The following is a 23,680-nucleotide window of genomic DNA, read 5'->3' on the forward strand; positions in this document are numbered from 1 at the left end:
ATTAAATATTATTGATGTTTAATATAATACTGATGCAAAGTGCATTGAATTGTTTTGTAATATGAAAAATCTTTATCATTGAACTCAATACTAACTTCTTCTGTATTATTATTTATTATTTATAGAAACTAAAAAGGGAAAAGTTATTTGGAAAAATAGGAAAATTATAGATATTTTATCTCTAACTATCCCCTTCTCTGTACACCAACTATTTGCAGGGTATATGAATATTTAAATTTCCTTAAAACCATATTGGGTGTTTATATTTGTCTTCTTAAGAAATATAATATTTACTATATATAATGTAAATATAAATATCAAAGCAAACAATATATAATTTATTTAGATATTAAATTCCAACTCCTATCTTCTTTAACTGCTATCTGAAGCAATGAGAAATTGGGTGTTACAATCCAGCAACATCTAAAGGACTATGCTATCATCTTTTGGCATATATATTGAATACTTTTTAAATGTTTAGATATTTTCTGTGGAGGGGAGGATTGTTTTACTTCAGTTCTGGGATGTCGGGTATTGTTATGTTTTCCTTTCTCCCCCCCCCACTTTTTTTTTATAGCTATCTTCTGATACAGCTCAAAAATACAACATTACCTATTCCATTGGTGGGCCTGGTGTGGATCAACCACCACTGAATTATTTTTACATTGAAAAAGAAACTGGAAATCTCTTTGTTACTTGCCCAATAGATCGGGAGGAGTATGCAGAATTTCAGGTAAGCGTCATAATTTTACCATTTTCTAAAACATAGGTTTGTCTTCAGTTCATGATAACAATTGGGACTGGTTAATTGATATGGTTGTAAAGCGCAATCTTAATGTGACCAAATCACTTAACTATGGAAATTTCAGCAGTTGTAGTTGCTATTGTTAAGTGCATCACTATGGGTCATTAAGCAAGAATGTCCATGGTCAACCATTATGATTTCCCCATTGATCCTGAAAAAAAAAAAAAGGTCACAGTGAGTGCTGGATGCTCCAGTCTCATAATTAATCTCACCTAGCCTGACTTAGTGGCTCAGTGGCTAAGACACTGAGCTTGTTGATCAGAAAGGTTGGCAGTTTGGCGGTTGGAATCCTTAGTACAGGTCTCCTGTGTGAGCAGGGGGTTGGACTAGATGACCTCCAAAGTCCCTTCCAATTCTGTTACTGTTACCTGTTACCAATTACAAGCTGAGCACCTGGATCACAATCACATGATTGCGCGGATACCATGAACGTTGGAATGCTGAGGAATGGTCTTCAGTATGACTTGTTCATGTTGCTAATAATTAGAAGAAAATCAAAATTTAGATTTTATGAAACTCAGAAAAGCAGTTTCATCCCTTGGAGACTCTATTTAAAGTTAATCATACTAGTACATTTCATTTCATACTAGTACATTCCTGGCTGCTAAGCTATTATTACTTCTCCACCCTTATTGCATTTGCTGATTGCCATTCAGCAGCTCTGATTAAGATCCCTTGATCTCTGTTGGAAGGGAGGGCCCCTGGGAACATCTATTGGGACACTGTAAGAATTATTCAGGCTATCTGATGGATAGCATCATTCAAATACACTGTAACATGGTTCTGTGATGTGATCTAGGATAAGCTTTAGCTGGTGACTCCTGAGGAAGTTGATAGGGTTCTCTGTGCTGTCAACTGAGCTACCAGTGTCTTGAATCAGAGTCTTTCTTGCATCATAAAAGTGATCAAGGGAGATGACCTGCATTTGGGTTCATGCTGAAGTGTCAGCCTCTTTGACAGAGAGGGGGTGGAATCTCCTTCCTTGAAATAAATTGTGTTGCATGTCTTCCTCGAGAAGCTGTCCTTGGATTCAGTGGTTCTCAATAAGTACTGTCCAAACTCCAACCTTCTAATTCTGGGGAAGGTTGCTGAGAAAATGATTGTCCTTAAATTGATGAGTACTCTGGAGAAAGCAGATTATACCTATTTCAGTGAGATTTCAGGCTGGGATTTAGTAATGAGACAGCTTTGGTTGCACTGTAGATGTCTTGTGGCAGAGCCAAGATGGGGATGGTTCATTTGTGTCTGTTCTTTTTGATCTCTCAGAGGCTGTTGTTATCACTGGCATGATGTCCTTCTGAGCTGATTTCATGACTTAGTGATGGGGGACTGGGTTTTGATGGTTCTCTTCCTTTGATCTGACAAGGTGGTGCACTCTGGATTCCTTCAATGAAACTAAGCTATGCCAGACATCTTCTCTGTCATAGAGTCTGCAGTCTGGAATGAAATCCCCTTTGCCCTCAAATCTACTGATGTTTCATAGGGTGGTGAAGACTTGGCTTTTCACCCAGGCTTTTGGCTAAGAGGGTTGAAGTCCTTTCTGAGCACTCTGTAATGATTTCATTGTTGCACACTTTTGTCATCTTTTGCTCTTGTCTTTCTTATCATATGGCTTTATTGTTATTTTTTTCTGTTGCTTTTTAGTTTATGAACTGCCCAGAGTTATGGAAGTTTGTTTGTGTGCAAATTAAATATGTAAATCAATAAATACTAAGGTTTGTGTGTAAGGAATGTAATAACATATGTTAATTGTTAAAATAGATCAGCAAAGTAAATCAACTCTGCATAGATAGCAAATTAAAATAGTTTCTTTTTTACAGATAATTTGCTATGCAAAGACATTAGATGGCTACACACCAGAGATTCCACTTGTACATTTAATCCGAATTGAGGATGATAATGATAATCCTCCAATTTTTAATCCTGATACAGTTACTTTCAGTATTTTAGAGAATAGCAAATCTGGTAAGCATACATATAATTTGGAAACATTTTAGTTTTATATTCTGTTAACAATTTAATCCCTTGTTGGGACTGCAGTTTAATGGATAAGATTCAGCCAATGAAGAGTGAATGGTTACTGAACCTTTTTTCTAAAAGAATAATTACTTCAACTCTTTGGAATTAGATAGTTTAATAAATACAAGTACATTAATTACATATAGCTATTAATATTTTTATGTGGAATGAAGCCATAAAATTCTCTACCTTGGAATTTCAAGGTAAAATTCTCTACCTTGGAAACAGTCGCAGATGACCATTTCTATCTTGAAAATATCTTCACCTAAATATCTGAGTCACTTTATATCTGTGTTGCTCAGAGACTGTTATCCTCTACTGCTTTGAAGTTCCTTGGATCCTCAGGTGTCAAACTCATGGTGTCACATTGCCGTCACATGACGTTTCGTGATGTTTTTTCTCTTCGTGGAGCTGGGGTGGGCATGACCTGCGTGTGACACATCTAGCCCATGGGCCGCCAGTTTGACACGCCTGCTCAATATGATTTGGTTTCTGATGATTTGGGCCAGTTTGATACATTACTGAATCTTTTTCTGACTCCATTAATAAAAAACTAAAGAAGCTTCTGTTATTTAGGGTTAGGGTTAGAACATGAAAGTTTGTATTTAGATCATATGTTTCGAGTATTGCATTTTAATGTGAACAGTGAAATCAGACTTGCTATTAATTTGTTGAATATTTTTATTTTTTTATTTTTAAGGATACACTGTAATATTGTAGCAAAATTGACAGTCAGAAATGGCTATAACCTTCATTAAGCATTATATATGAATATATATATATCTATATATTTGAATATATGTATGTATGTATGTATGTATGTATGTATGTATGTATGTATGTATGTATATGTTTTCTGAGGTTTTCGCGGGTGGTTATTCGTATACAATATACAATACTGTTTGGAAGTTAGCTCTCTAATAATAATGTGAGAAGCATATTATGGTAGACCACTGCATTTTTTTTCCATGTAGGAACCTTCATTGGGCAAATGACTGCAACAGACAGAGATGAACCTGGCACCCTGCACACTAAACTGAAATACAGAATTGTGGGACAAACCCCTCCTTCAATTCGAAGCTCTTTATTTACTGTACAAGCAGATACTGGTGATATTTCTTTGCATAGCCCATCCTTGGATAGAGAGGTATTTTTCCCCCCTGAAACCCAGTGATGTTGTTCTTTATCTTTGCAACTTTCAGGGACAACTTTTAAAGAGGGTTTGGAACCAGAATCCTGCCCTTGAACTATAGACTGAAGTGGTTTTAAGGAATTTACAGTTTCTTTGTAACAGAAATTTTATTGATCATGGAGCCAATTTGAACCTCCAAATTCTTAAGCATGCTGCAGATTTGATTGATAGTGCTAACAAAATTGGATTTATGTCCTTTATCTTGACTTGACTGAAAGATGGTGGATAAATTATTTGTATCTGAAGTACAGTCAAGGACATATGCAAATTCTCTGGGCTGCACTTTCAAAGAGTATGGGAAGCAATGGAAATGGGTTGGTAAGTCAGTTGCTAGCCAGGTACGTAGAACTGGAAGAAAAAATGCCCAGTAGAAAATGGTTTGAGGGAAAAGATTGTAATTTTCTATATTGACATCTTATACTTTTGAGATAATTACAGTGTTAAAGAGGACCTTTCCTTCTATGTGTTGTAAGGCTATTAATTCCACAGAATGAATAAAAGACGAGCGTGCCCATTAATAATATATTGGCAAAAGCTATTTTTCTTTTTCTTCCATACTAACATTTAGTATGTTAAACAGATTTCTGGAATCACAGAAATTGTCACCAGTATGTAATTGGCAGTGCAACAATATCATAAAAATTATTCCAGCCTTATCCAAATTTATCTCTTCTATAATGACTTCTATAATATTCATTATATATTTTTTAAAACCCTCATGATTCATTACTCTTTATATTTATAAATTGTATGTAATTTATTTGGTTTTTAAGAATGAATAAACAATATTGATATCTACAATTCTCTCTTTCAGAAAATAGATAGATACACGGTATTACTGGAAGCAAGAGATATGGGAGGTCAGAGTTTTGGTTTATGCAACACTGGAACAGTTATAATTGAAGTTGGTGATGCAAATGATCATGCACCGATGTGTGAACATGGTGTGGTATGTCTGACATGTTCAAGCTAATTTTCTTTTACTTTTGTCATTATCTGTGTGTGTGTGTGTGCCTATACATATGTGTATATTGAATATACGTATATCTCCTGCATGTTTTAAAGCTATTCCTGTATGATTAGCCTAGTATAGTGAGTAAAAAGAATGGCTCTGCGGAAGAGAGGGGAGATCTTTTACCAAAGAGATGTGAAGGAAAACATACATTATATTTATTTATTATTTATTTATTTATTTATTATTTATACTTTTATACCGCCCTATCTCCCTAGATACATATCTCGCACATGTAGAAAGCATACTGTATGCAAACATCTCAGACAGATATCTCCCTAATTTCCACAAGTATATAACAGAGAGGAGGGGGAGCACAGCCAGACTTGCAATTTTAGGTCATCTTTATGAAACCAAGAAATAAGTGTCATCGACCAGGGGTCTGCAAACTTGGCTCTTTTAAGACTTGTAGACTTCAACTCCTAGAGCAAAGCTGGCTGAGGAACTCTGGGAGTTGAAGTCCACAAGTCTTAAAAGAGCCAAGTTTGCAGACCCCTGCCCTAGACTAAAAACTAGTTTAGATTGGCTATAATAAAATGATCTTGCTGATCTGATTGTGTTCTCTCTCCCTTCTCTTTTGTATCCATGGGAATGTATTCTCCATACCTAATAAGGGGATGGTGCAGCGGGAATGTTCCATTAAGCTTTTCCCTTCTACCCCCCCTCCCCAATTTATTTTTGACAGATAAATAAGCACAATTGAAATCTGTGTGTGGAACTCAAATATTGATATGATTATTGAATTGTATTTTAACTTGTAAACTGGTCATGCCAGAAAAACTTCACATAAAATGATTGCCCCAAGGAAACCTATAAGTTATCTTGTTTATTTAGCCATGCATCCTGCCGTCCTCTTGGTTGCAGAGAAAACAAATGATCTTCCCCACAACCACTTCCGTGTTTAGTTTGGAATGACTTAATCTACAAATAATATATAACAAAGCTAAAACTGGAGATCATTAATAGAGCTAACTAAAGGAGAGGGAGAGTGTAATTGGGAAGGGGTTTCATTTATTTATTTATTTTTATTCCTTCAAGCCATTGTTTTGAAGCCTGATGATTGCCTGAGAAGTCCCTGCAGAGTGGTGGTGGTTGTTGTTTTTGCAAGATTTCAATAGTAATTTGATCTGGTGTTCTTCCTAGGTCTTAGAAAGAGTGAATGGTCCTGGGTCACCCACCTGGCTTTGTACTTAAGGCAGGAACAGAATTCATAGTCTTTTGATTTAGATATAGTCTGTATAATTATGCGCAAAAGCAAATAGGGTGCTATCTGGGATTATTGCATCTTGGAATAATAATTGCTAGGTATCCTGGCCGTTCCAACACTGCTTATCTCCTGTGGCTGCTTAAGGATGAATAGTCCATAACTACAGCGCAGCTGGCTAGATTCTGCACGGCAGCACTGTGGATTCATCAGAAACACGTGTCTAATCCACCACACCTGTTTTATACAACAAATGTGGCAAACCCTTTGCACTGCTTATTCCTTTGCATTTTAGTATTTAATTGACTAAGGGCCTCACAGTTTATGGATTGCTATTTTAGTACAGTTAGGCCATGTGTAATTGACAGACTGGATTTTAATATAGATTTTATCTGCTATTTATTATTTTATTCTAAAATTTTTAACTGGATATTCACTGAGTATTTTTATTTGTTCTGGTCTCTGGTCTATGACTGTAATAAAATTGATTTATTGATTTAATAATAACATGCTTTTAAACTTTGCATAATGAAATTAATCTATGAACATTTTGCTACTTTCAGTATGAAGTATTTGTACTTGAAAACACAGTTAATGCAGAAGTAACGAGAATTGGTGTGATAGACAAAGACGTACATGGAACTCCAGCCTGGCATGCTACTTTCAATATTATAAAGGGAAATGAAGATGGTTCTTTTAAAATTGAAACAAACCGGGATTCAAACACTGGCACCTTATGCATTCAAAAGGTAATAAGGAAAAGGATTTTGCAAAACGTTACAGGATATATATATATTTATCTTTATCTTTATTTCGAGTTGTATTAGGAGTTGCAGTCCTGTTTTCCAGTATTGAAGGTGGCAGTGGTTTTCATGATACTTTAACACTGCTAACACTGTAGTTGTATAAAGTAAAGGTAAAGGTTCCCTTCGCACATATGTGCTAGTCGTTGCCGACTCTAGGGGGCAGTGCTCATCTCCGTTTCAAAGCCAAAGAGCCAGTGCTGTCCGAAGATGTTTCTGTGGTCATGTGGCTGGCATGACTCAATGCCAAAGGCGCACGGAATGCTGTTACCTTCCCACCAAAGGTGGTCTCTATTTTTTCTACTTGCATTTTTACATGCTTTCGAAACTGCTAGGTTGGCAGAAGCTGGGACAAGTAATGGGAGCTCACCCTGTTACACGGCAGCACTAGGGATTCGAACTGCTGAGCTGCTGACCTTTCGATCAACAAGCTCAGCGTCCTAGCCCCTGAGCCACCGCTATAGTTTCCCCTAAAAGTTTCCCCTAACAGTTACAGTTGCAATAATTTTTCAGTATTGAATTTTTCCAGGTAGTTGTGTTTTCTGTCTTGACTACATATTTTAGTTTTCTCACTATTTTTATTATAAAGCTGATGTAGTTTTTATTTTATGAACATTTGAATACACTCTGTTTTTCTTTACGCTATTCCAATTTCATGGCTGAGTGCTTTATATTGGTTTTCCAATATCATGGCTCTATCATTTTCATTACACAAAAAGGAAATGGGAGCAGGTTTGCAGAAAAAGAAATAATAAGAAAACAAACCATTGAACTTGATTGGAGAAAAGGAATCATAAATGGAACCCTCTTTATGCTATCCTGTTTTGTACGGATTCCACTTGTTTTATCCAAGGCATTAAAGTTACCCAAACTCTCTCTTATTCCTAACCAAAATGACTTCTTGGGGCCAAATAAAAATATTTTTATTGATGAAATGTTCTTTTTATTACAGAACAATCAAAATGTGAGACACAAAAAAAGAATCAGAAACATTTAAGCTTTTTCTTAAAAAAACTCTCAAGCACCTCAGCGACTAGTGTGATGGTTGTAACAGTTATTTTGCGTGGGCCTGATCTGAAAAATTATTCATTAAAGTCAAATAAGATGAGGATACTTTAAAAAGTTAATGGCATTCTATATTAGCACTGTTAGAGATTCTGTGTTGCTGTTTGTTCTGAGTTTGTTATATTAACAGAAGCATAGAGATGAACATTCTTTCCTCAATAGAATTTATAATCAGCAAAAAGAAAGGAGATAGATTTGCCTTTGCTTCCTGTCTTTCCTAAACCTCAAATTGTTGCTAAACAGGAAATTGCTTTTTTTTTTTAAAAAAAATGCAGGTTTGTACTTTCATGATTATAACTTAGAATGGAACTCTACTAACTTACAGCGAATCTTGTAATATATTTTCTAGGGTCTGGACTATGAAAAGACCAAGGAGAGAAGATTAGAAATTGTTGTGAATAATGAAGTACCTTACGTTTTAGCACCGAATTCAGGACCAATTTCTACAAGTACTTGTGTTGTTGTTGTTAAAGTGCGAGATGTGGATGAAGGACCTGAATTCCATCCTAAATTATATATTTTGGATATTAAAGAATGTTTGAAAGCTGGAACAGTGGTTGGACATTACTCCGCAAGTGATCCAGAGACCGGAAATAGTGAAGACATACGGTATTGTACTTTGTGACTTAATTCACTTTCTTGTCCTGTTTGTTATGTACAAATTTTGCTGTTAAGGAATTATAGGCGTAGAGCAGAGACTGGCAAGTTTCTGATGCAGCTGGAGGACTGGAAGGATCTGTTGTGCTGGAAAGCTAGTGAGATTACAGAATGTGACAGAAGCAATTCAGGTTTGTGTTAAGAGTGAGAATGGAAGTAGCAAACTTCAAAAAGATCAAACTGCTTCCACTTTCATCTTTCAGATCGTCAAATAGCCTTCCATGATCCAAAATTCAATTTGCAATGTGGAAGGGGATTGGGAGAAAGTTTAAGAATTAAAATGGGAGAATTTTCCTTCCACAGCAGGAGGATGGGGTTAGTGGTGTCAAAATGGCGTGCATGATTGGATGATTGAAACCTTGATTCCCCACATATATATTTTTTTTAAAAGCAGAAATTTTCTCATTTGGTTGCACAAATATGGTATGCTGGGGATTAGGGTACCTTTAAAACCTGAATTAAAAACCTCATTTTCAGATAAGGATGCTGTTCCATCTTCATCCTATTGGTGAGATTATATGTGCACTTCCATTGCTGTTGGCATATATAGCTGTACAAATCTTTACAAAGCCTTATTTTCCTATTAACATATTTCCCGAACACCAGTGGGATGGGTCAAATTTAGGAAAACTGTCATTCCGCTTCATGAATATTTGAGACAAATTGATGACAAAAGATTCAAAATAATTGTTTTTCTGCCTATATAATCATAAAAGTATACTCCTGAATTAGCTGTTTTGTGGAACTGATGTAATGATACATTTGCACTAGCCTGTTTTGCAAACCGTTTAAAGATATCTAGGATACTATGAAGAAAACATTTCATGTGTTCATTTCTAATGTGTTATTTTTCCCTTTGTAGTTACAAAATAATAAAGGACCCATGTAACTGGATCACCATGAATAATGATGGTCAGATCAGCACCACTAAAATGTTAGACAGGGATGCACCAGATTTACAGCTATATCAATGTAATGTAACAGTTGCAGCAGTAGACCGAAGTGAGTAGAAATGCCACAAATCATATGTTTTAAGTCACTTTCTGCTATATGTTTATTATGATTTTCTATGAAAGATCCTCCCTTAAAGAAATTCCAGGAGTATTGATGAGAAACATAAAAGTAAAGCAGCATATAAGTCTATTTTTCAAATATATTGGATATACAAATAGTCCTTACAAATGGCAATCAGGACTGGCAACACAATCGCTAAGTGATATTGTTAAGTGGAATAAAAGATACAAATTTATTCTCATTTGCACATAGTTACACTTTCAAATCAAAATTTAGGCTTGTGAATTGAAAGTCGAAAGGATTTAATACGCAGTGGCACCATTCTTTTATTACCACCAAACATCAGCTGCTGTCATCTGGCATTTCCAATTCAAGTAGTCTTTGATAGTATAGGTAATTACAGCCACAATTGGAACCAGAATTTGGGTTGTTAAGCAAGGTAGCTGCTAAGTGAGTTGCACCCAATTTTAGGACCTTTTTGCCATAATTGCCATGGTGGCGCAGTGGTTAGAATGTAGTACTGCAGGCTAATTCTGCTGACTGCTGACTGCCAGCAGTTCAGCAGTTTGATTCTCATTGGCTAAAGGTTGACTTAACCTTCCATCCTTCCGAGGTTGGTAAAATGAGAACTCAGATTGTTGGGACCAATATGCTGACTTTGTAAATCGCTTAGAGAGGGCTGTAAAACACTCTTGAATATAAGTCTAAGTGCTATTGCTATTGTTAAGTGAATCATGATCATTAAGTGAACCTGGCTTCCCCTGTTGACTGTGCTTGTTGGAAGTTGGCTGACAAGGTTGCAAATAGTGATCACAGGATCCTGGGCATTGCAACTATTGTAAATACATGCCGACTGTCAAGCATGTGTTCCTGCAACTGTGGAGATGCTCAATAGATGCTAGATAAGTGTAAGGACTGGTTGTAAGTCGTTTTTTTTTTCAGTGCCATTGTAACTTCAAACGAATGTTTGTAAGTGGAGGACTACCTATACAATGCTTCCTCCTCATTCATTAAAAAAAAGAGAATCTGCCCTCAGTGTAAAAATGCATAGCAAAGACTGAAGTTCCATACATATAGTTGAAATAAGCCCAAATGTTCATGTTCCTAGTATTGTTATTTGTTTATTCATTCATTTATTTTTTTGTCATATGTACATGGCTGCCTTGCTCACAAACTAATGTCTTTGTGCAGTGTAAAACAAAGTTAAAAGCAATATATAGAAAATGATTATTAATATTAGTTTGAAAAAATGTTAACATTATAGAGGGCACAAAATATTGGGCAAATAAGCAGGTTTTAATTTACTTGGATTTGGAGGAGCCACATATAGCCATTGTGTTAATACCTTTGTTAATGTCACTTTATTTACATGATATAGTGTATGGCCTTCTCTTGGGATTTGCATAATATTCCCAGTCTTCCATGTGAAAAAGAGAACTGTCTTCCTTATATTGCGAATGAAGCCAATTATATATTCTTATATTGATTGCAAAAGTCATACCTTTCCTAATGCTAGCGATCATATGCAAAATTGAAACCTGAAAAGCCTTGTGAAATTTTTAGATGTGGTATTCATTCCTGGAATTAGCTTTTACTTTGTTTAAAACTTAGCTCAGAAGCTAAACATGGATAGGGTAACCCAGGAATACAAGAGCTTCTCATCTATTTCTAAAATTGCTTATATTTTTTTAGGTGGCAAAACAGGCACTGGAACAATTATAGTTAATCTACTCGATGAGAACGATAATTACCCAGTCATTGTTCCAAAAGAGTATATAATATGCAGAGACAGAAAACCAATTTGTCTTACTGCTGTGGATGCTGACATAGATCCTCACACAGTTCCATTTACTTTTTCCATTTCTGAAAGAGACACTCAAAACTGGAAATTAACTGAAAATGATGGTAGGTACTCATTTCTAAAATCTGAATCTTTTACAATTGATCTAATACGTTTGAAATAATATTCACTCCTTTTTAATATTTTTTTTCCCTGCAGACAAATCAGTGTATCTGGAACCATCCGATGCTTTAAGCTATGGCCAGTACATAATTCCTATCAAAGTTGCTGATAATGAAGGCAACTTTGGGATTTCTGAAATCAAAGTTTCACTGTGTGATTGTACAGTTCCTAATGAGTGTGTTTACCCACCAAGAGACTCTGTACCACGTCTGGGTTCAGATGTTACTCTGGGTATTTGGGCCATCCTTGCTATGATTTTGGGATCGCTGCTACTATTGTGTAAGCTTACTTTTTCTTCTTTTGACTATAAAACGGAGGTACTGAATTACGGAATCCTTTTGACATCTTAAGGGTTGCAAATCAAATTAGTTGAGTATTTATAATTCATCCATGTATAAATTTGTCCATTGAAATATTTGAAGCAAGTAAAAAATATTGTGACTGTACTTCAATCTAGCTAGATGCTGCAATACTGAACCCTGGTTTTGCATGACTGTGTCCTATCCTAATGCAGGGAGGTCAGCATGGCATACTTAGATAGGGCTGTAGGGGAATCGGTTTTGGTGCATTTATTGCATATTTATCCCAGTCTTTTCCTTTTCTCATTCTTTACATCAACATATAACACAACAACTTGCTAATCTGTAAAACTTAAACAAATGGTGGATTCATATTTAAACAGGCCAGAGACTGTAAATAACATTAATAACAGCTTCACCAGTCTACTGTACTTCAGACTTGAGCAATTTTCTGCTTAAAAAGCTTTAGTATTTCTTTTTCAGTCAATATAAGACTTTATATTTATTGTATCAGAAGCACCATAAATCAGGGCCAACTACTATTTATTTAAAATGCTACTGAATTTGGACTGGCCGTAAAGATACATTTCCAGTTATTTCTGTATTGAAGGTTGTTGAAACTAAATATAGTTATATAATGTTACACATGTTCCCAATGGTAATTTTTTTTATTTAGAAGCTGAAAAGTCCCCCCCCCTTTAAATCAACTTCAGGCATTTTATTAGAACAAATGATTCCAAATTAGGAGTCTCTGTGGGCCAGCCAAATGTTAAAACAGTAAATTTTCTTGCACACTGAATGCATTGGCAAGTTTCAGCCTGCATCTTTCCTCTACCTGTTTGCCAAGCTCTCCTAGTTTGCTCCCACGCCTTGGAAAAGTGAGGAAAGTGGTTCCATTCGCCCTTTAGAGAAAGTCTTGTTGTAGGGTAGGTAGACCACATTAATGTACAATGTTTTGATGGAACTGCTCTCTTTTTGTCTCCCTGTCATAGTTTGAATGACAGGAGAACTACAAATAGCTTAAAGCTTTCTTGTTATTTGCAGTGGCAAATAATAAGCTGCAAGTTTATTGCTTTTAAAATTTGACATGTTGATAGTTAGCATGCAATTTCTGGAAACTTAAGAGACTTAGAGAGTGAAATGGCTGTATTAGAGGGAGACAGAGAAGATAACACTATCTTTGATGGATAGTAGATGTAATAAATATTACTAACAAATGTGCTGATATTTAATTGATATTAAATATGAGCCATGTTGGCGCAGTGGTTAGAGTGCAGTGCTGCAGGCTACTTCTGCTGATTGCTAGCTGGGTGCAATTTGACAGTTCAAATCTCACCAGGCTCAAGGTTGACTCAGCCTTCCATCCTTCCGAGGTTGGTAAAATGAGGACCCAAATTGTTGGGGGCAATATGATGACTCTGTAAACTGCTTAGAGAGGGCTGTAAAGCACTGTGAAGCTGTATATAAGTCTAAGTGCTATTGCTATCTCATTACTACTGTTTTTTGTCTTTCTGTAGTAATCCTGATCACGCTTTGTGGATGTTTTGGTGGTGCACCCATGGCTGGTAGTAAGCATGTTTGTGACGATTTAGCCAATCAGAATTTAATCATATCTAATACTGAAGCACCTGGAGAAGAAGTGATGGTAAGTCACATTATGATGCTTAGTAAGTGGGCTTGTGATAGGTGCCAGTACTTAAGCCTTTTCTGAAATTCTTGTATTGCTGATTAATTTAGAATTTATAGAATGGCTACCAAAGCAGGAAGCTATTAAAACAAGTGCTAGAACTGTAACATATTTACTTAAATTATCCCTATTAATTACAGCACCAGGGCTGCTCCTCCATCTGCCACAGTGAGCCTGAGTAAAGGAGCAGATTTGGTGGGCAGTCTTTACAGCCCTGCAACCTTTCTTTCAACCTCCACCACTAGAGTAAGCACCTACAAAGTAAGATTAGATAATAGTGAGGATTGTCTAGTAGGCATTGGATGCTGCTAAGACAAAAGAAGAAAATAATTATCTGATTGGATTTAAAGTAGAATTTTGTTATCTCACAGCTTGCAAGAGTAAATAGGTAGGGCCAGCTTGTCTAAGTAGCCTCTCGTCCAGGTGTTAAAAGAAAGATGCAAGTCAGTCACAGGGCAATGTGGGAAAGGAGAAAGTGAAGAAGATACACTGAAAGAGTGAAAATATTTTTTTAAAAATTATGTAAACTTCAGCGTATAAATAGCCTTCCCAAATTCTGAATCCTTTTTTGGGATAGAGAAATCTGTAGTGGAGGAAGAAATCTTAAACTTCCCCTTAAATATAAAATAATAATAGCAACAACAATAACAACCATAACTTTTGTGATGCTACTGATGCAACCTTGCGTTCTTCCTAAGGATCTTGGAGATTAGTGACAATGTCAGTTGTGATGTGATAATTCTCATTCTTTAAAGTGGCTGGAAAGGAAAGCCATAGCTTTGTGGGTGGGATTCAACAAATAATTTGTAATATTCCTATTAATATCAGGCTACTTTTTAAAAAGTGATCATGGCTTTAATTTGAAAAATAGATCTTTTCATTTAATTCTTAAATTCTGCGTATAAACTAGATTCTTATATTGCATGGGAGTCTGCTATTTCAATAGAATTATTTTAATAGCTCAAGAATAATGCAAATATGTTACTTTCTAATGCATGTATTATCCTGTTTTAAATAGAATTGTCCATGCTGAGCAACATTTTCAGTTTTGGCCATTAGATTAATGGTTTTCTGAATGTATATGGCATTGACAAAAATGTAATATCAACTTCCACTGGATTATGATTTTTGAATCAAAATTGGTATTCTACCCTGGGTTGTATGTGATGACTTCAAGTATCTATGCAGCCTGGTAGAAATGAGATGTTATAATTTAATCCTAATATCACAGAACTTTCCAGATTCTGCCATACACAAGGGTGATGAAGATAAACAAATTACAGTTACTTGCAATTAAGCAGCTTCAGGGATGCTGAATAAATTGGTCACATAGTAAATCTATACATCATAAATGGAATATCTTGGAAAAGTTTGTATTTTTTGTTTCTACGGTTCTTCTAATATCTAAACCATCTGTAAAATAACATCTAAATCTTCATTGCTTTCTCTTCAAACATTCTAAAAAAAGCTTTGCTATTTTTCCTCTTTCAGGATCCGAACATACTTCCTGTGAAAACAGGAAACATAGTTATGTCTGATCACGGCGTTGCTTCTGGAGTGAAAACTGGGGGACAGGAAAGTTTTGAAATGGTCAAAGGAAACCAGACCATGGACTCGGTTAGGGGACAGCACACCTTGGAATCTGTCAAAGGAGCAGGGCATCATACTATAGATGGAAGAGGATACGGGCAGTCCATGATGGATACCTACAGATACAATTATTCAGAATGGCAGAATTTCACACACCCTCGTCTGACTGAGGTAAGGTTGCTAACCAATTTCTTCAGCATGTATTTTTAGAGTTGGACTTAACTGTCTAAATCTGTGAAACAGACTGATAAGTTATTTGGGATCTCACTGAATTCTCTGAATAGAGAATTCTCTACTGTTTATAGAACCTTCTTTTTATTTGCCTTCTTGTCTCTGGATTTAGGTGAAATACTTTTTGCTTTGTTTTGCTTGTTACCATATTGTTTAGAAAGATAGTTTATTTGGACTTGGGATTTGTAATTTCTGTTTGCTTTGTTTTGTTCCTACCTGTCATACTATTCATTCTTCTTCCTTTGACCCAAACTAGTGATTTTTAAAAATTTGAGAGTCCTTGTTGTAGAAGGGCTAGGTACACATGTCAACAATAAATCTAAGGCAGTATGATCCACCAGTGTATATTACTAATTTATATACAAATATTATTTAATTTAATTTGCAATTGCTTTAGAAATGCTAAGTTGTATATTTGTGATCAGTGGGAATCTGAATTTTTTTTGTTAAAGTCTTCATAGATTGAATGATATAGACCAATCATGTGCATTTTTTATATATAGGAACCCATTAGAGGACACACTCTGATTAAAAATTAAACATTAAAAGGTAAATCAATGAAATTTATTTTATGGCATATGTTGTGATTAGTTTAAGGAAACAAATGACCTTTTTCTTTTTCTTTTTCCTATGCAGAAAGTATATCTGTGTGGGCAAGATGAAGAGCATAAGCATTCCGATGACTATATTCTTTCATATAACTATGAAGGAAGAGGATCGCCAGCGGGCTCTGTAGGCTGCTGTACTGATCAGCAAGAAGAAGAGGCACTTGACTTTTTAGATCAGTTGGAACCAAAGTTTAGGACATTAGCAGAAACCTGTGTCAAGAGATAGATGACAGGGTGGAAAATCGTCACTGCTATGCAGAATAGCTGTTTCAAATCTTGAATACACCAGATTTATGTTTCTTGTTTTTCCTGTAATGGGTGTGGTGAATCAAAAGTACATCCTAACATTAGGTTTGTCAGGACTAAGGTTTCTATATCTAAACTTCAGGTGCTGCATTCTATTTTGTTCTAGACTCTCTTTAGCTGTAATGTCAATCTGTAATCAACTTGCTTCCCAAATGCAACAATTCTCGTTTTATTATTTTTCTGGGTTTCATGGGGATTTATTTGGGGCTGCTACTCCCATAATTTTCAGGTTTCAACCATGATGACTAGGAATTTTGGGAGCTGCGGCTCTGCCACACCTGTAATATCCCCAGTGGGGAACTTGACTGTAGGAAAGCGAAGTTCACTATTTCCTACTTTTAGGAATTATGCTTTAAGATAGCTATTTTTGTCTGGGTGTCAGCAGCTTTCTTTAATTTACCAAAATCTTTAGCTTTATAGAAAGAAATGACAAAGGATTTCAGTTATTAATTATTTGCATCTTACGAAAATAGAGATCCTATTTTCAAAACAAGATGTCATTTTTTTCTATAAGACCTTCCTTTATAGTCACATAACCTCTAGCTTTCCTCTGTTTTTCTCCTTAGCAAATACCCAGTGTTTTATGATCACTGAGCATTTTTAGGATTGGGAGTGGAGGCTGGCAAGGGTACTTTGGCAAAGTTTGGGTTTCCCCCTAAGCCTGCTAATGGTTTCCTCTTTTATGTGGATGTTGTTCTTCTGACTAATAAAGATATTTTAACAAAGAAATTGCTTATATACAATGAAATGTCTGTGTTAAATAACTCTTTTCAATTAGATAATACACAGAATGAAAAGCAGAAATGATTTAGTGTAAAATCTTAACAGTACAGCTAGCATAAAGGGATGTATTTAATGTCATTGCAGAAACAAGCATAGAAGTGAAAATGCAAAGGCAACCATTTTCTCTAAGAGCTTAAATTAATTGCAAAGTGTTATTTGCCTTGTTTTTCACTGGAGGACTACTGCTATTCCTTTAGTGTAATTTTTAATCACATCATAAGCAGAGATAAAACTTGGGGTTGGAAAAACTACTAATATCAACGCTGCATTTTGTTGTCTTTCATCAAAAGCAAAAAGAGAGCCAAACTGGTTAAGGGACAATGTATGCTGACTCCCCATTTCATGTAATGAATCATGCTTTGCAATTTTTATGCGTGAACTAACATGATCCTTATTATCCTGGTGTAATATAGATTCATGACATTTGTTTATCTATACTTAGAGAACTGGAGAAATACATAGGGTGCTAGAAATCTATAATTATAAAAAATGGCAAGAAGTATATAGTATTTGAAGGTACTTTTTTTAATAGACTGAAGCTTTATCTTCACAGGTGTAGCCTCAACATGGAGCTGGTTCTAGTCTTCCTTAAAGTAAATAATTGGAAAAATTATAACTCATTTATTTAATTAATTTCGGTTAAGGTGCTCTCGAGTCCAGATACATTTTACAGATCTTTTAATAAGAGATAAAGTTCTGATAGGCTATATGTACTACTGAATATAAATAGTTTCAGAGGAAAGTACTGTTGCTATTGCTGTTGTAACTAATATTGTATTCCTGATATGAACTTTTAAGTGCATCAATAGGAAATGACCAGGTCTGATATATTTGGATATAAAAGCACAAAATGCTGTTACTTTTGATGCACCTAATATCTTAAATATTAAAAAAAAACTCAGAAAAATAGGAAATAAATTATGGATCAAGATTTTACTAAACAACTTGACTCCAATTTCTGAAATTTAATAGTGTTTTCTCACAGCCCATCCCATATGTAACAGTAATGGAAGGGACCTTAGACGTCATCTAGTCCAACCCCGTGGTCATGCAGGAGACCTGTACTAGGGATTTGAACCGCCAAACTGCCAACCTTTCTGATCAACAAGCTCAGTGTCTTAGCTACTGAGCCACCTAGTTGGGCTAGGTGACCACTTAATCATACTAAGCCATGCTCAAAGCAGGGAACAAGTTAATACAATGTGGAACAATGCGTTTTGCATTGGTTTTAGTGTGGTAGACTTCACTAATTTTAGCTTATTCGTATGTTTGTAAAGTAAGGGAAAAAACAAATGTGAATTTTAAAAGATTAAGTACAAGCAAGAAAAACGGACTTTATCAAGGCTTCATTCTTTAACTATTTTTCCAGAGATAATAGAGAATGGATTACTTTGTAAGTTTTGTGAAACCTTTTTTTAAAAAAAGAAACTAAAGTTACTTTAGCTATTTGATAAACATATGCATCATTTAAGAAAAAATGCTGGATGGGAATTCTGTGAATTCTAGTCCAGTATAACTGGAGTGTGCAGTATTTGGTGGCTCTGTAGTACTCCATGTAAATTTTAACTGTTATATGACTATAACCATTGAGGGTAGTTGTGGTTTCCCATCTTCTGCTCCTTTCCCTTCCTCCCAGATATATGACATTTATAATTTAAATGTATCCTCTTCATAACTATTATAAAAAATAAAACCCTCCAGAATAATTTATATTCTAAAGAATGCTACATTGTCTTAAAATAGCAATTAGATTTGAATTTATTCCTCCTGATCAAACTTTTGTCAGTGCCTGTGTTACCAGTAGTTTATTGAAACAAGTTTCAATTTTTGTCAGTTTAAAAATTACGGTCATTGTAAAAGCCTATGGCTGTAATTAAGAGGGAGGAAAAAAAGAAAATATTGTGCTAAGTATAAAATAGAAATTCAGAGACAACATAAATAAAATTGATAAGAACACATGCAGTATTGTTAAAATCATGTAACAGGGACTGAGACATCTTCAGTTAAACTTTCTTGGTCATAAAATTGGCCTTGGCTTAAGCCAAGTTGTTGATTTCTGAGCCCTGTAGTTGTAATATAGGGATAATACTTAGTATTGCACTGTATTTGCAGTGCTTCGAATGTTCAAGCAAAGTTTTGTACATATATTATTATAGTTTCTGGTTTTTAAGTAGCTTAGACATGGGTTTTCTCTGCTTTCCTCTTTTTATAACTACCTAGTACAGGCAGTCCTCAACTTGCAACAGTTCATTTAGTGAAAAATGTGACTTGCGATCTTTTTCATAGTTACAATCTTTGCAGCATCCCCATGATCATGGGATCCAAATTTAGATGCTTGACAACTGACTCAGACTGATGATGGTTGCAGTGTCCAGTGGTTGCCTTTTGCAACCTGAGAAGCAAAGTCAATGGGAAAGCCAGATTCACTTAACAACCAGGTTACTAACTTACCAAGTGCACTGGTTCACTTAACAACTATGGCAACAAAGGTCGTAAAATGGGACAAAGCTCACTTAACAAATGTCTCACTTAACAACAGAAATGGGCTCAATTGTGGTCATAAGTCGGACTTCCTGTACTAGCAAATCTTTTAATTATATTATTTGAAATTCTTCATTGCTTTGGAGTGCAAAGATATTAGGGTGTCTGTATTTTTTTAAAACTAGGGATGTTTTTATCAGAGGTCAATAGCAGACAAACTTCTTTCTAAAAGCAATTGTTGGTTGTTATCCAGATTTTTTTTCCATGCAGCAATGCTGAGACATAAAGATCAGGCTAGAATGGGACATATACTTCCCCCTTCTCTGCATTTTTGCCAGATTAATAAGAAAAATCTCCCTTAAAAAGAATGTTAAAAGTTGTAGTAGTCTTTAATTTCTAATTTGGAAAGAGGTAAAGACTGAAATAATGCTTGTTTAAATCTAAATATGTAAAGGTTTTATGTATTAAATTACAAAAATATAGTTAAAAATATCACAATTGACCACCAAAGTATGTTCCAATGTAAAATGATTTGTTATTTTTTGCAACTGTTTCTAAGTAGTTTCTAGTTGTTTAAACATACTGTATAACTTCATATCTTCAAAGCATTTTTACATGAATAATACAATGTCTTTTGTGTAAAAATAAAGATAACTTCTGTAAAATCTGCTTATTTCTTTAATGTTCTAACTAATGTTCACTGGGAAGAATAGATATAGTTTGAGGTTGTAGCTGGAGCTTATTTATTTTTCAGGCTTTACCATTTTTCTGTCTACAATGCAGAAAAATAATTAACAGTCAACATCCTTTACAAGTGTTGCAATGTTGCTCAGTTATATAATAACTATGATGCGCTTTGAATACCATTGTCGATCAAATGACATTTAACAGAGAAGAAAATGCAGAAACAGTTTTTAAATGTGAGTTGATGAGTGAAAAATCCAAGCACAGAGTGCACAATGTAAATCTTTTCTAGAACTTTCTGATTGTATGGATTTTGTCAACTTCAATGATGGTAGATTAAGAATAGAGCCAAAATGGTTCTTAACTGTTAAAGGGTTTGATTCTTACACAAACATTTTTAAATTACAATCTTCACCAATTACTACATAACAATTTCTGTCAATTGTATTTAATCCTTGATTTATCAAGGATTATATCTCATTATTGTATATCAGCTATATTATATTTGCATTTAGCCAATTTTATATAAAATGATATAGTAAAATTCATCTGCCTGTAAAAAAATTGTAATGCAAATCAGATTAAAAGCACAATGTGCATTTTTACTAAGGTATTTTTCTAAGTTATTTTATTTCTGCCCTATTTCACTGGAGTTTGATATGCCATGCTTTGAAATATCACATTCTCCCAGATCACTGAAAATCATTGTTGCTTTCACTTTTTTCTTTCAACAAATGTTGAATTAAGCAGTGAATATTTACAGCTCAGATTAGTTAATTATGGTGATCTGATCAGTTCATAGGTGGTTGCACAGTTTTATCATCTTATACAGTTTCAGCTGATAGAGCTAGATAAAACCATTCCTTTTGTCATTTTAATTATCCTGAAGGAAATACAAGAAAAACAAAATTCTGGGTGAATATTTGAGCTGATATTTTGTTTGTTCATTCATTCATACATTTTACTAAGATTTAAGGAGTCAGTCATCATAGCTTTGAGTAATCATTTTCCTGTTATGGTGCACCAAGATTATAAATGTGGATTATTTTAAAAACTGAATTACTTTAGAACTTGCTCTTGAGAGAGATCTTTTGTCTAATGAAGGGGCTAACTTCTTTGTTTTACAAAACTGGAAAAATAGCTCTTCTGAAGTATAGTCTTATGTTGTTTCACTTTGCTTTTTTGTTTCATGTTTGTTTTCCTCTTTCAGTCAGCAATATATATCTGATTGCTAGTTATAGGTAATTAAAAATTGGTTTTAAGGTGCTTTTCCAACTCTGAATAAAACAGCGTAATAAAGAGGTGATCTAAATTAATCTGGAAAAAATGGACCCTAAATAGAAATTTCCAAAGCAATCTTTGTGTTTTAAATACATTGGCTGAACATTGAACAAGAGACCCAGTTTGGTAATGTGATTAAAGCATAAAGAAATCTGGAGACTGGATTCTAGTCCTGCCTTAGGCACAAAGAAAGCTGGATGGCCTTGGGCCAGTCACTTTCTCTCAGTCCTAGGGAGAAGACAATGACGAACAACTTCTAGAAAAACCTTGCAAAAAAGCTACAAGAACTTTCCTGGCAGTTTCTGAGAATTGGACACGATTGAATGGGAGAAGAAATAATGTACATGCTATAGTTAACTAAATAATTATGTGCTCTGTACTTAGGACTTACCCTGATTAATTATTTTCCCCTTGAATGTACTCCAGTATCATTCATGATTTCTGGAGAAACAAAAACTTCATAGCAAATGGAAATATATATATGGATACACGTCCATATATCTTCCATAGTTCATTGGTAACTCTGTAATTTCTCCTACACTATTTCACAAAGAAAAATCTAAGCAAATCAAAGGGACAGGAATTAAAATTTGACCAATTACTGCCACCATCATGGCTTTCTTTAAGTTCTTCCTAGGTTTTGGAAGCCCTTCATTCCTATATCGATGTTCCTTTAACGTGGGGTGGGGGGTGATGGCCCCTTTAAGACCTGTGGACTTTGACTCCCAGAATGCCTGAGCCAGCCATGCTGGCTCAGACATTATGGGAGTGCAAGTCCACAAGTCATAAAAGGGCCATGCTTTAAAAAGATAAAAATGATAATGTGTTTATAATAAATCGTTAATTTGACTTTTGGATAGCATAGTAAAGGACAGGATGATGTTCTTTGTCTTTCTCTTCCTTAAACCTCATTTTGTACTGATAGAGAAATAGCTGGTAAATGACTTGATCAGTAAAAAGAAAATTCAAATTATTTTTCTCCAGAGCTACCTAATAAAGGAAGAAGGCTAAGAACAAAGTATTGCTGTAAAGACTCCTGGAGCTATTGTCCTGCCATTAGCAGGCATCATAATATTTAATCATTGCATTGTTTTGCTGCCAGGCTTGGCAAATTGAGAAGTTAGCCTTTGTAGGCTGGCAGGCAAGGTAGTGGTTTTTAATTAGATATGGAAGGCATAATTCTACTATTTTGGAGAAATTATCCAGAATCTAATCAACAGCAGTGTATAGGTTATTTTCCTTGATTTAGTTATGCACACAGGAGCATAATAAAACATCCAAGGAAATCCATTTTCTTCTTGTCAAATCTTCATGCTGCTCTTACCTCAGCAACCCTTTTCCAAAATAAAACAGAACAGGTGCTTTAAGCTAGGATCTCTAGCAAATCTCAGGTGAAATATAAAGCATTTAAATACATTGAGAAAACATATTGAACAAAAAGTTATATTTGTATAACTCCAATGAGATTCTGAACTGCCATATTCTATCCAAGTCTAAGTACTAAGTTGCTTTCAAACACAGCCTCAAGTAGATGTTTCTATTAATAGGACCATGAAAAACTGAAAAGCTTTATTCAACACAAATAGAATCCATGGCTACTATTCAGCATAAATGGATTGAAAAGGCAAAGAAACTATTTAATTGGAATGTGAATTTATTTATTTATTTATTCACATTTTTTATTTACAATTCTAATCCAGAGCTTAAAGTGGTTACTGTCCCCTCTTACTTTTCCCCCCTTCCTCTTTTCTTTCACACGAATCTATTGAGAGTGAAAGGACAGAGGAACCTGATGAGAATCATGATAATATGTTTGGCATATGAGTTTTGAAATTAAGCTGAATAAATAAAGTAAAAGTAAAATACATGAAATAAAAGTAAAAGTCTACATACATAAAGCCTTTGCCCGCTGTGTTTGACTTTATAAGTACAATATTTGCACTATATATGAATTATGCAATAACTTTTTCAAGGGACTCCAAAATATATATCCATC

At 34.9% G+C, this 23,680-nt stretch overlaps 1 protein-coding gene across 2 annotated transcripts in view; it reads left to right on the plus strand.

Moving 5' to 3' along the window:
* Positions 1-21,013, plus strand: part of LOC131195528 (desmocollin-2-like) — a 34,093-nt gene extending 13,080 nt beyond the window's left edge. The window contains exons 5-17 of one of the 2 annotated variants that reach the window (XM_058177503.1): positions 578-733; positions 2,626-2,770; positions 3,799-3,971; positions 4,831-4,965; positions 6,796-6,981; positions 8,450-8,709; positions 9,620-9,759; positions 11,464-11,676; positions 11,771-12,013; positions 13,551-13,678; positions 15,212-15,481; positions 16,045-16,090; positions 16,178-16,315. In XM_058177503.1, coding sequence (XP_058033486.1) covers positions 578-733; positions 2,626-2,770; positions 3,799-3,971; positions 4,831-4,965; positions 6,796-6,981; positions 8,450-8,709; positions 9,620-9,759; positions 11,464-11,676; positions 11,771-12,013; positions 13,551-13,678; positions 15,212-15,481; positions 16,045-16,080 — 2,085 coding nt within the window. In that variant the 3' untranslated portion in view covers positions 16,081-16,090; positions 16,178-16,315. Of the gene's footprint in view, positions 1-577; positions 734-2,625; positions 2,771-3,798; positions 3,972-4,830; positions 4,966-6,795; positions 6,982-8,449; positions 8,710-9,619; positions 9,760-11,463; positions 11,677-11,770; positions 12,014-13,550; positions 13,679-15,211; positions 15,482-16,044; positions 16,091-16,177 lie in introns of both variants that reach the window. The other variant, XM_058177502.1, reaches the window with a different exon arrangement.
* Positions 21,014-23,680: the final 2,667 nt, after the last annotated feature.

Source organism: Ahaetulla prasina, chromosome 3 (genome assembly GCF_028640845.1).
Source record: "Ahaetulla prasina isolate Xishuangbanna chromosome 3, ASM2864084v1, whole genome shotgun sequence".
NCBI lineage: Eukaryota > Metazoa > Chordata > Lepidosauria > Squamata > Colubridae > Ahaetulla > Ahaetulla prasina.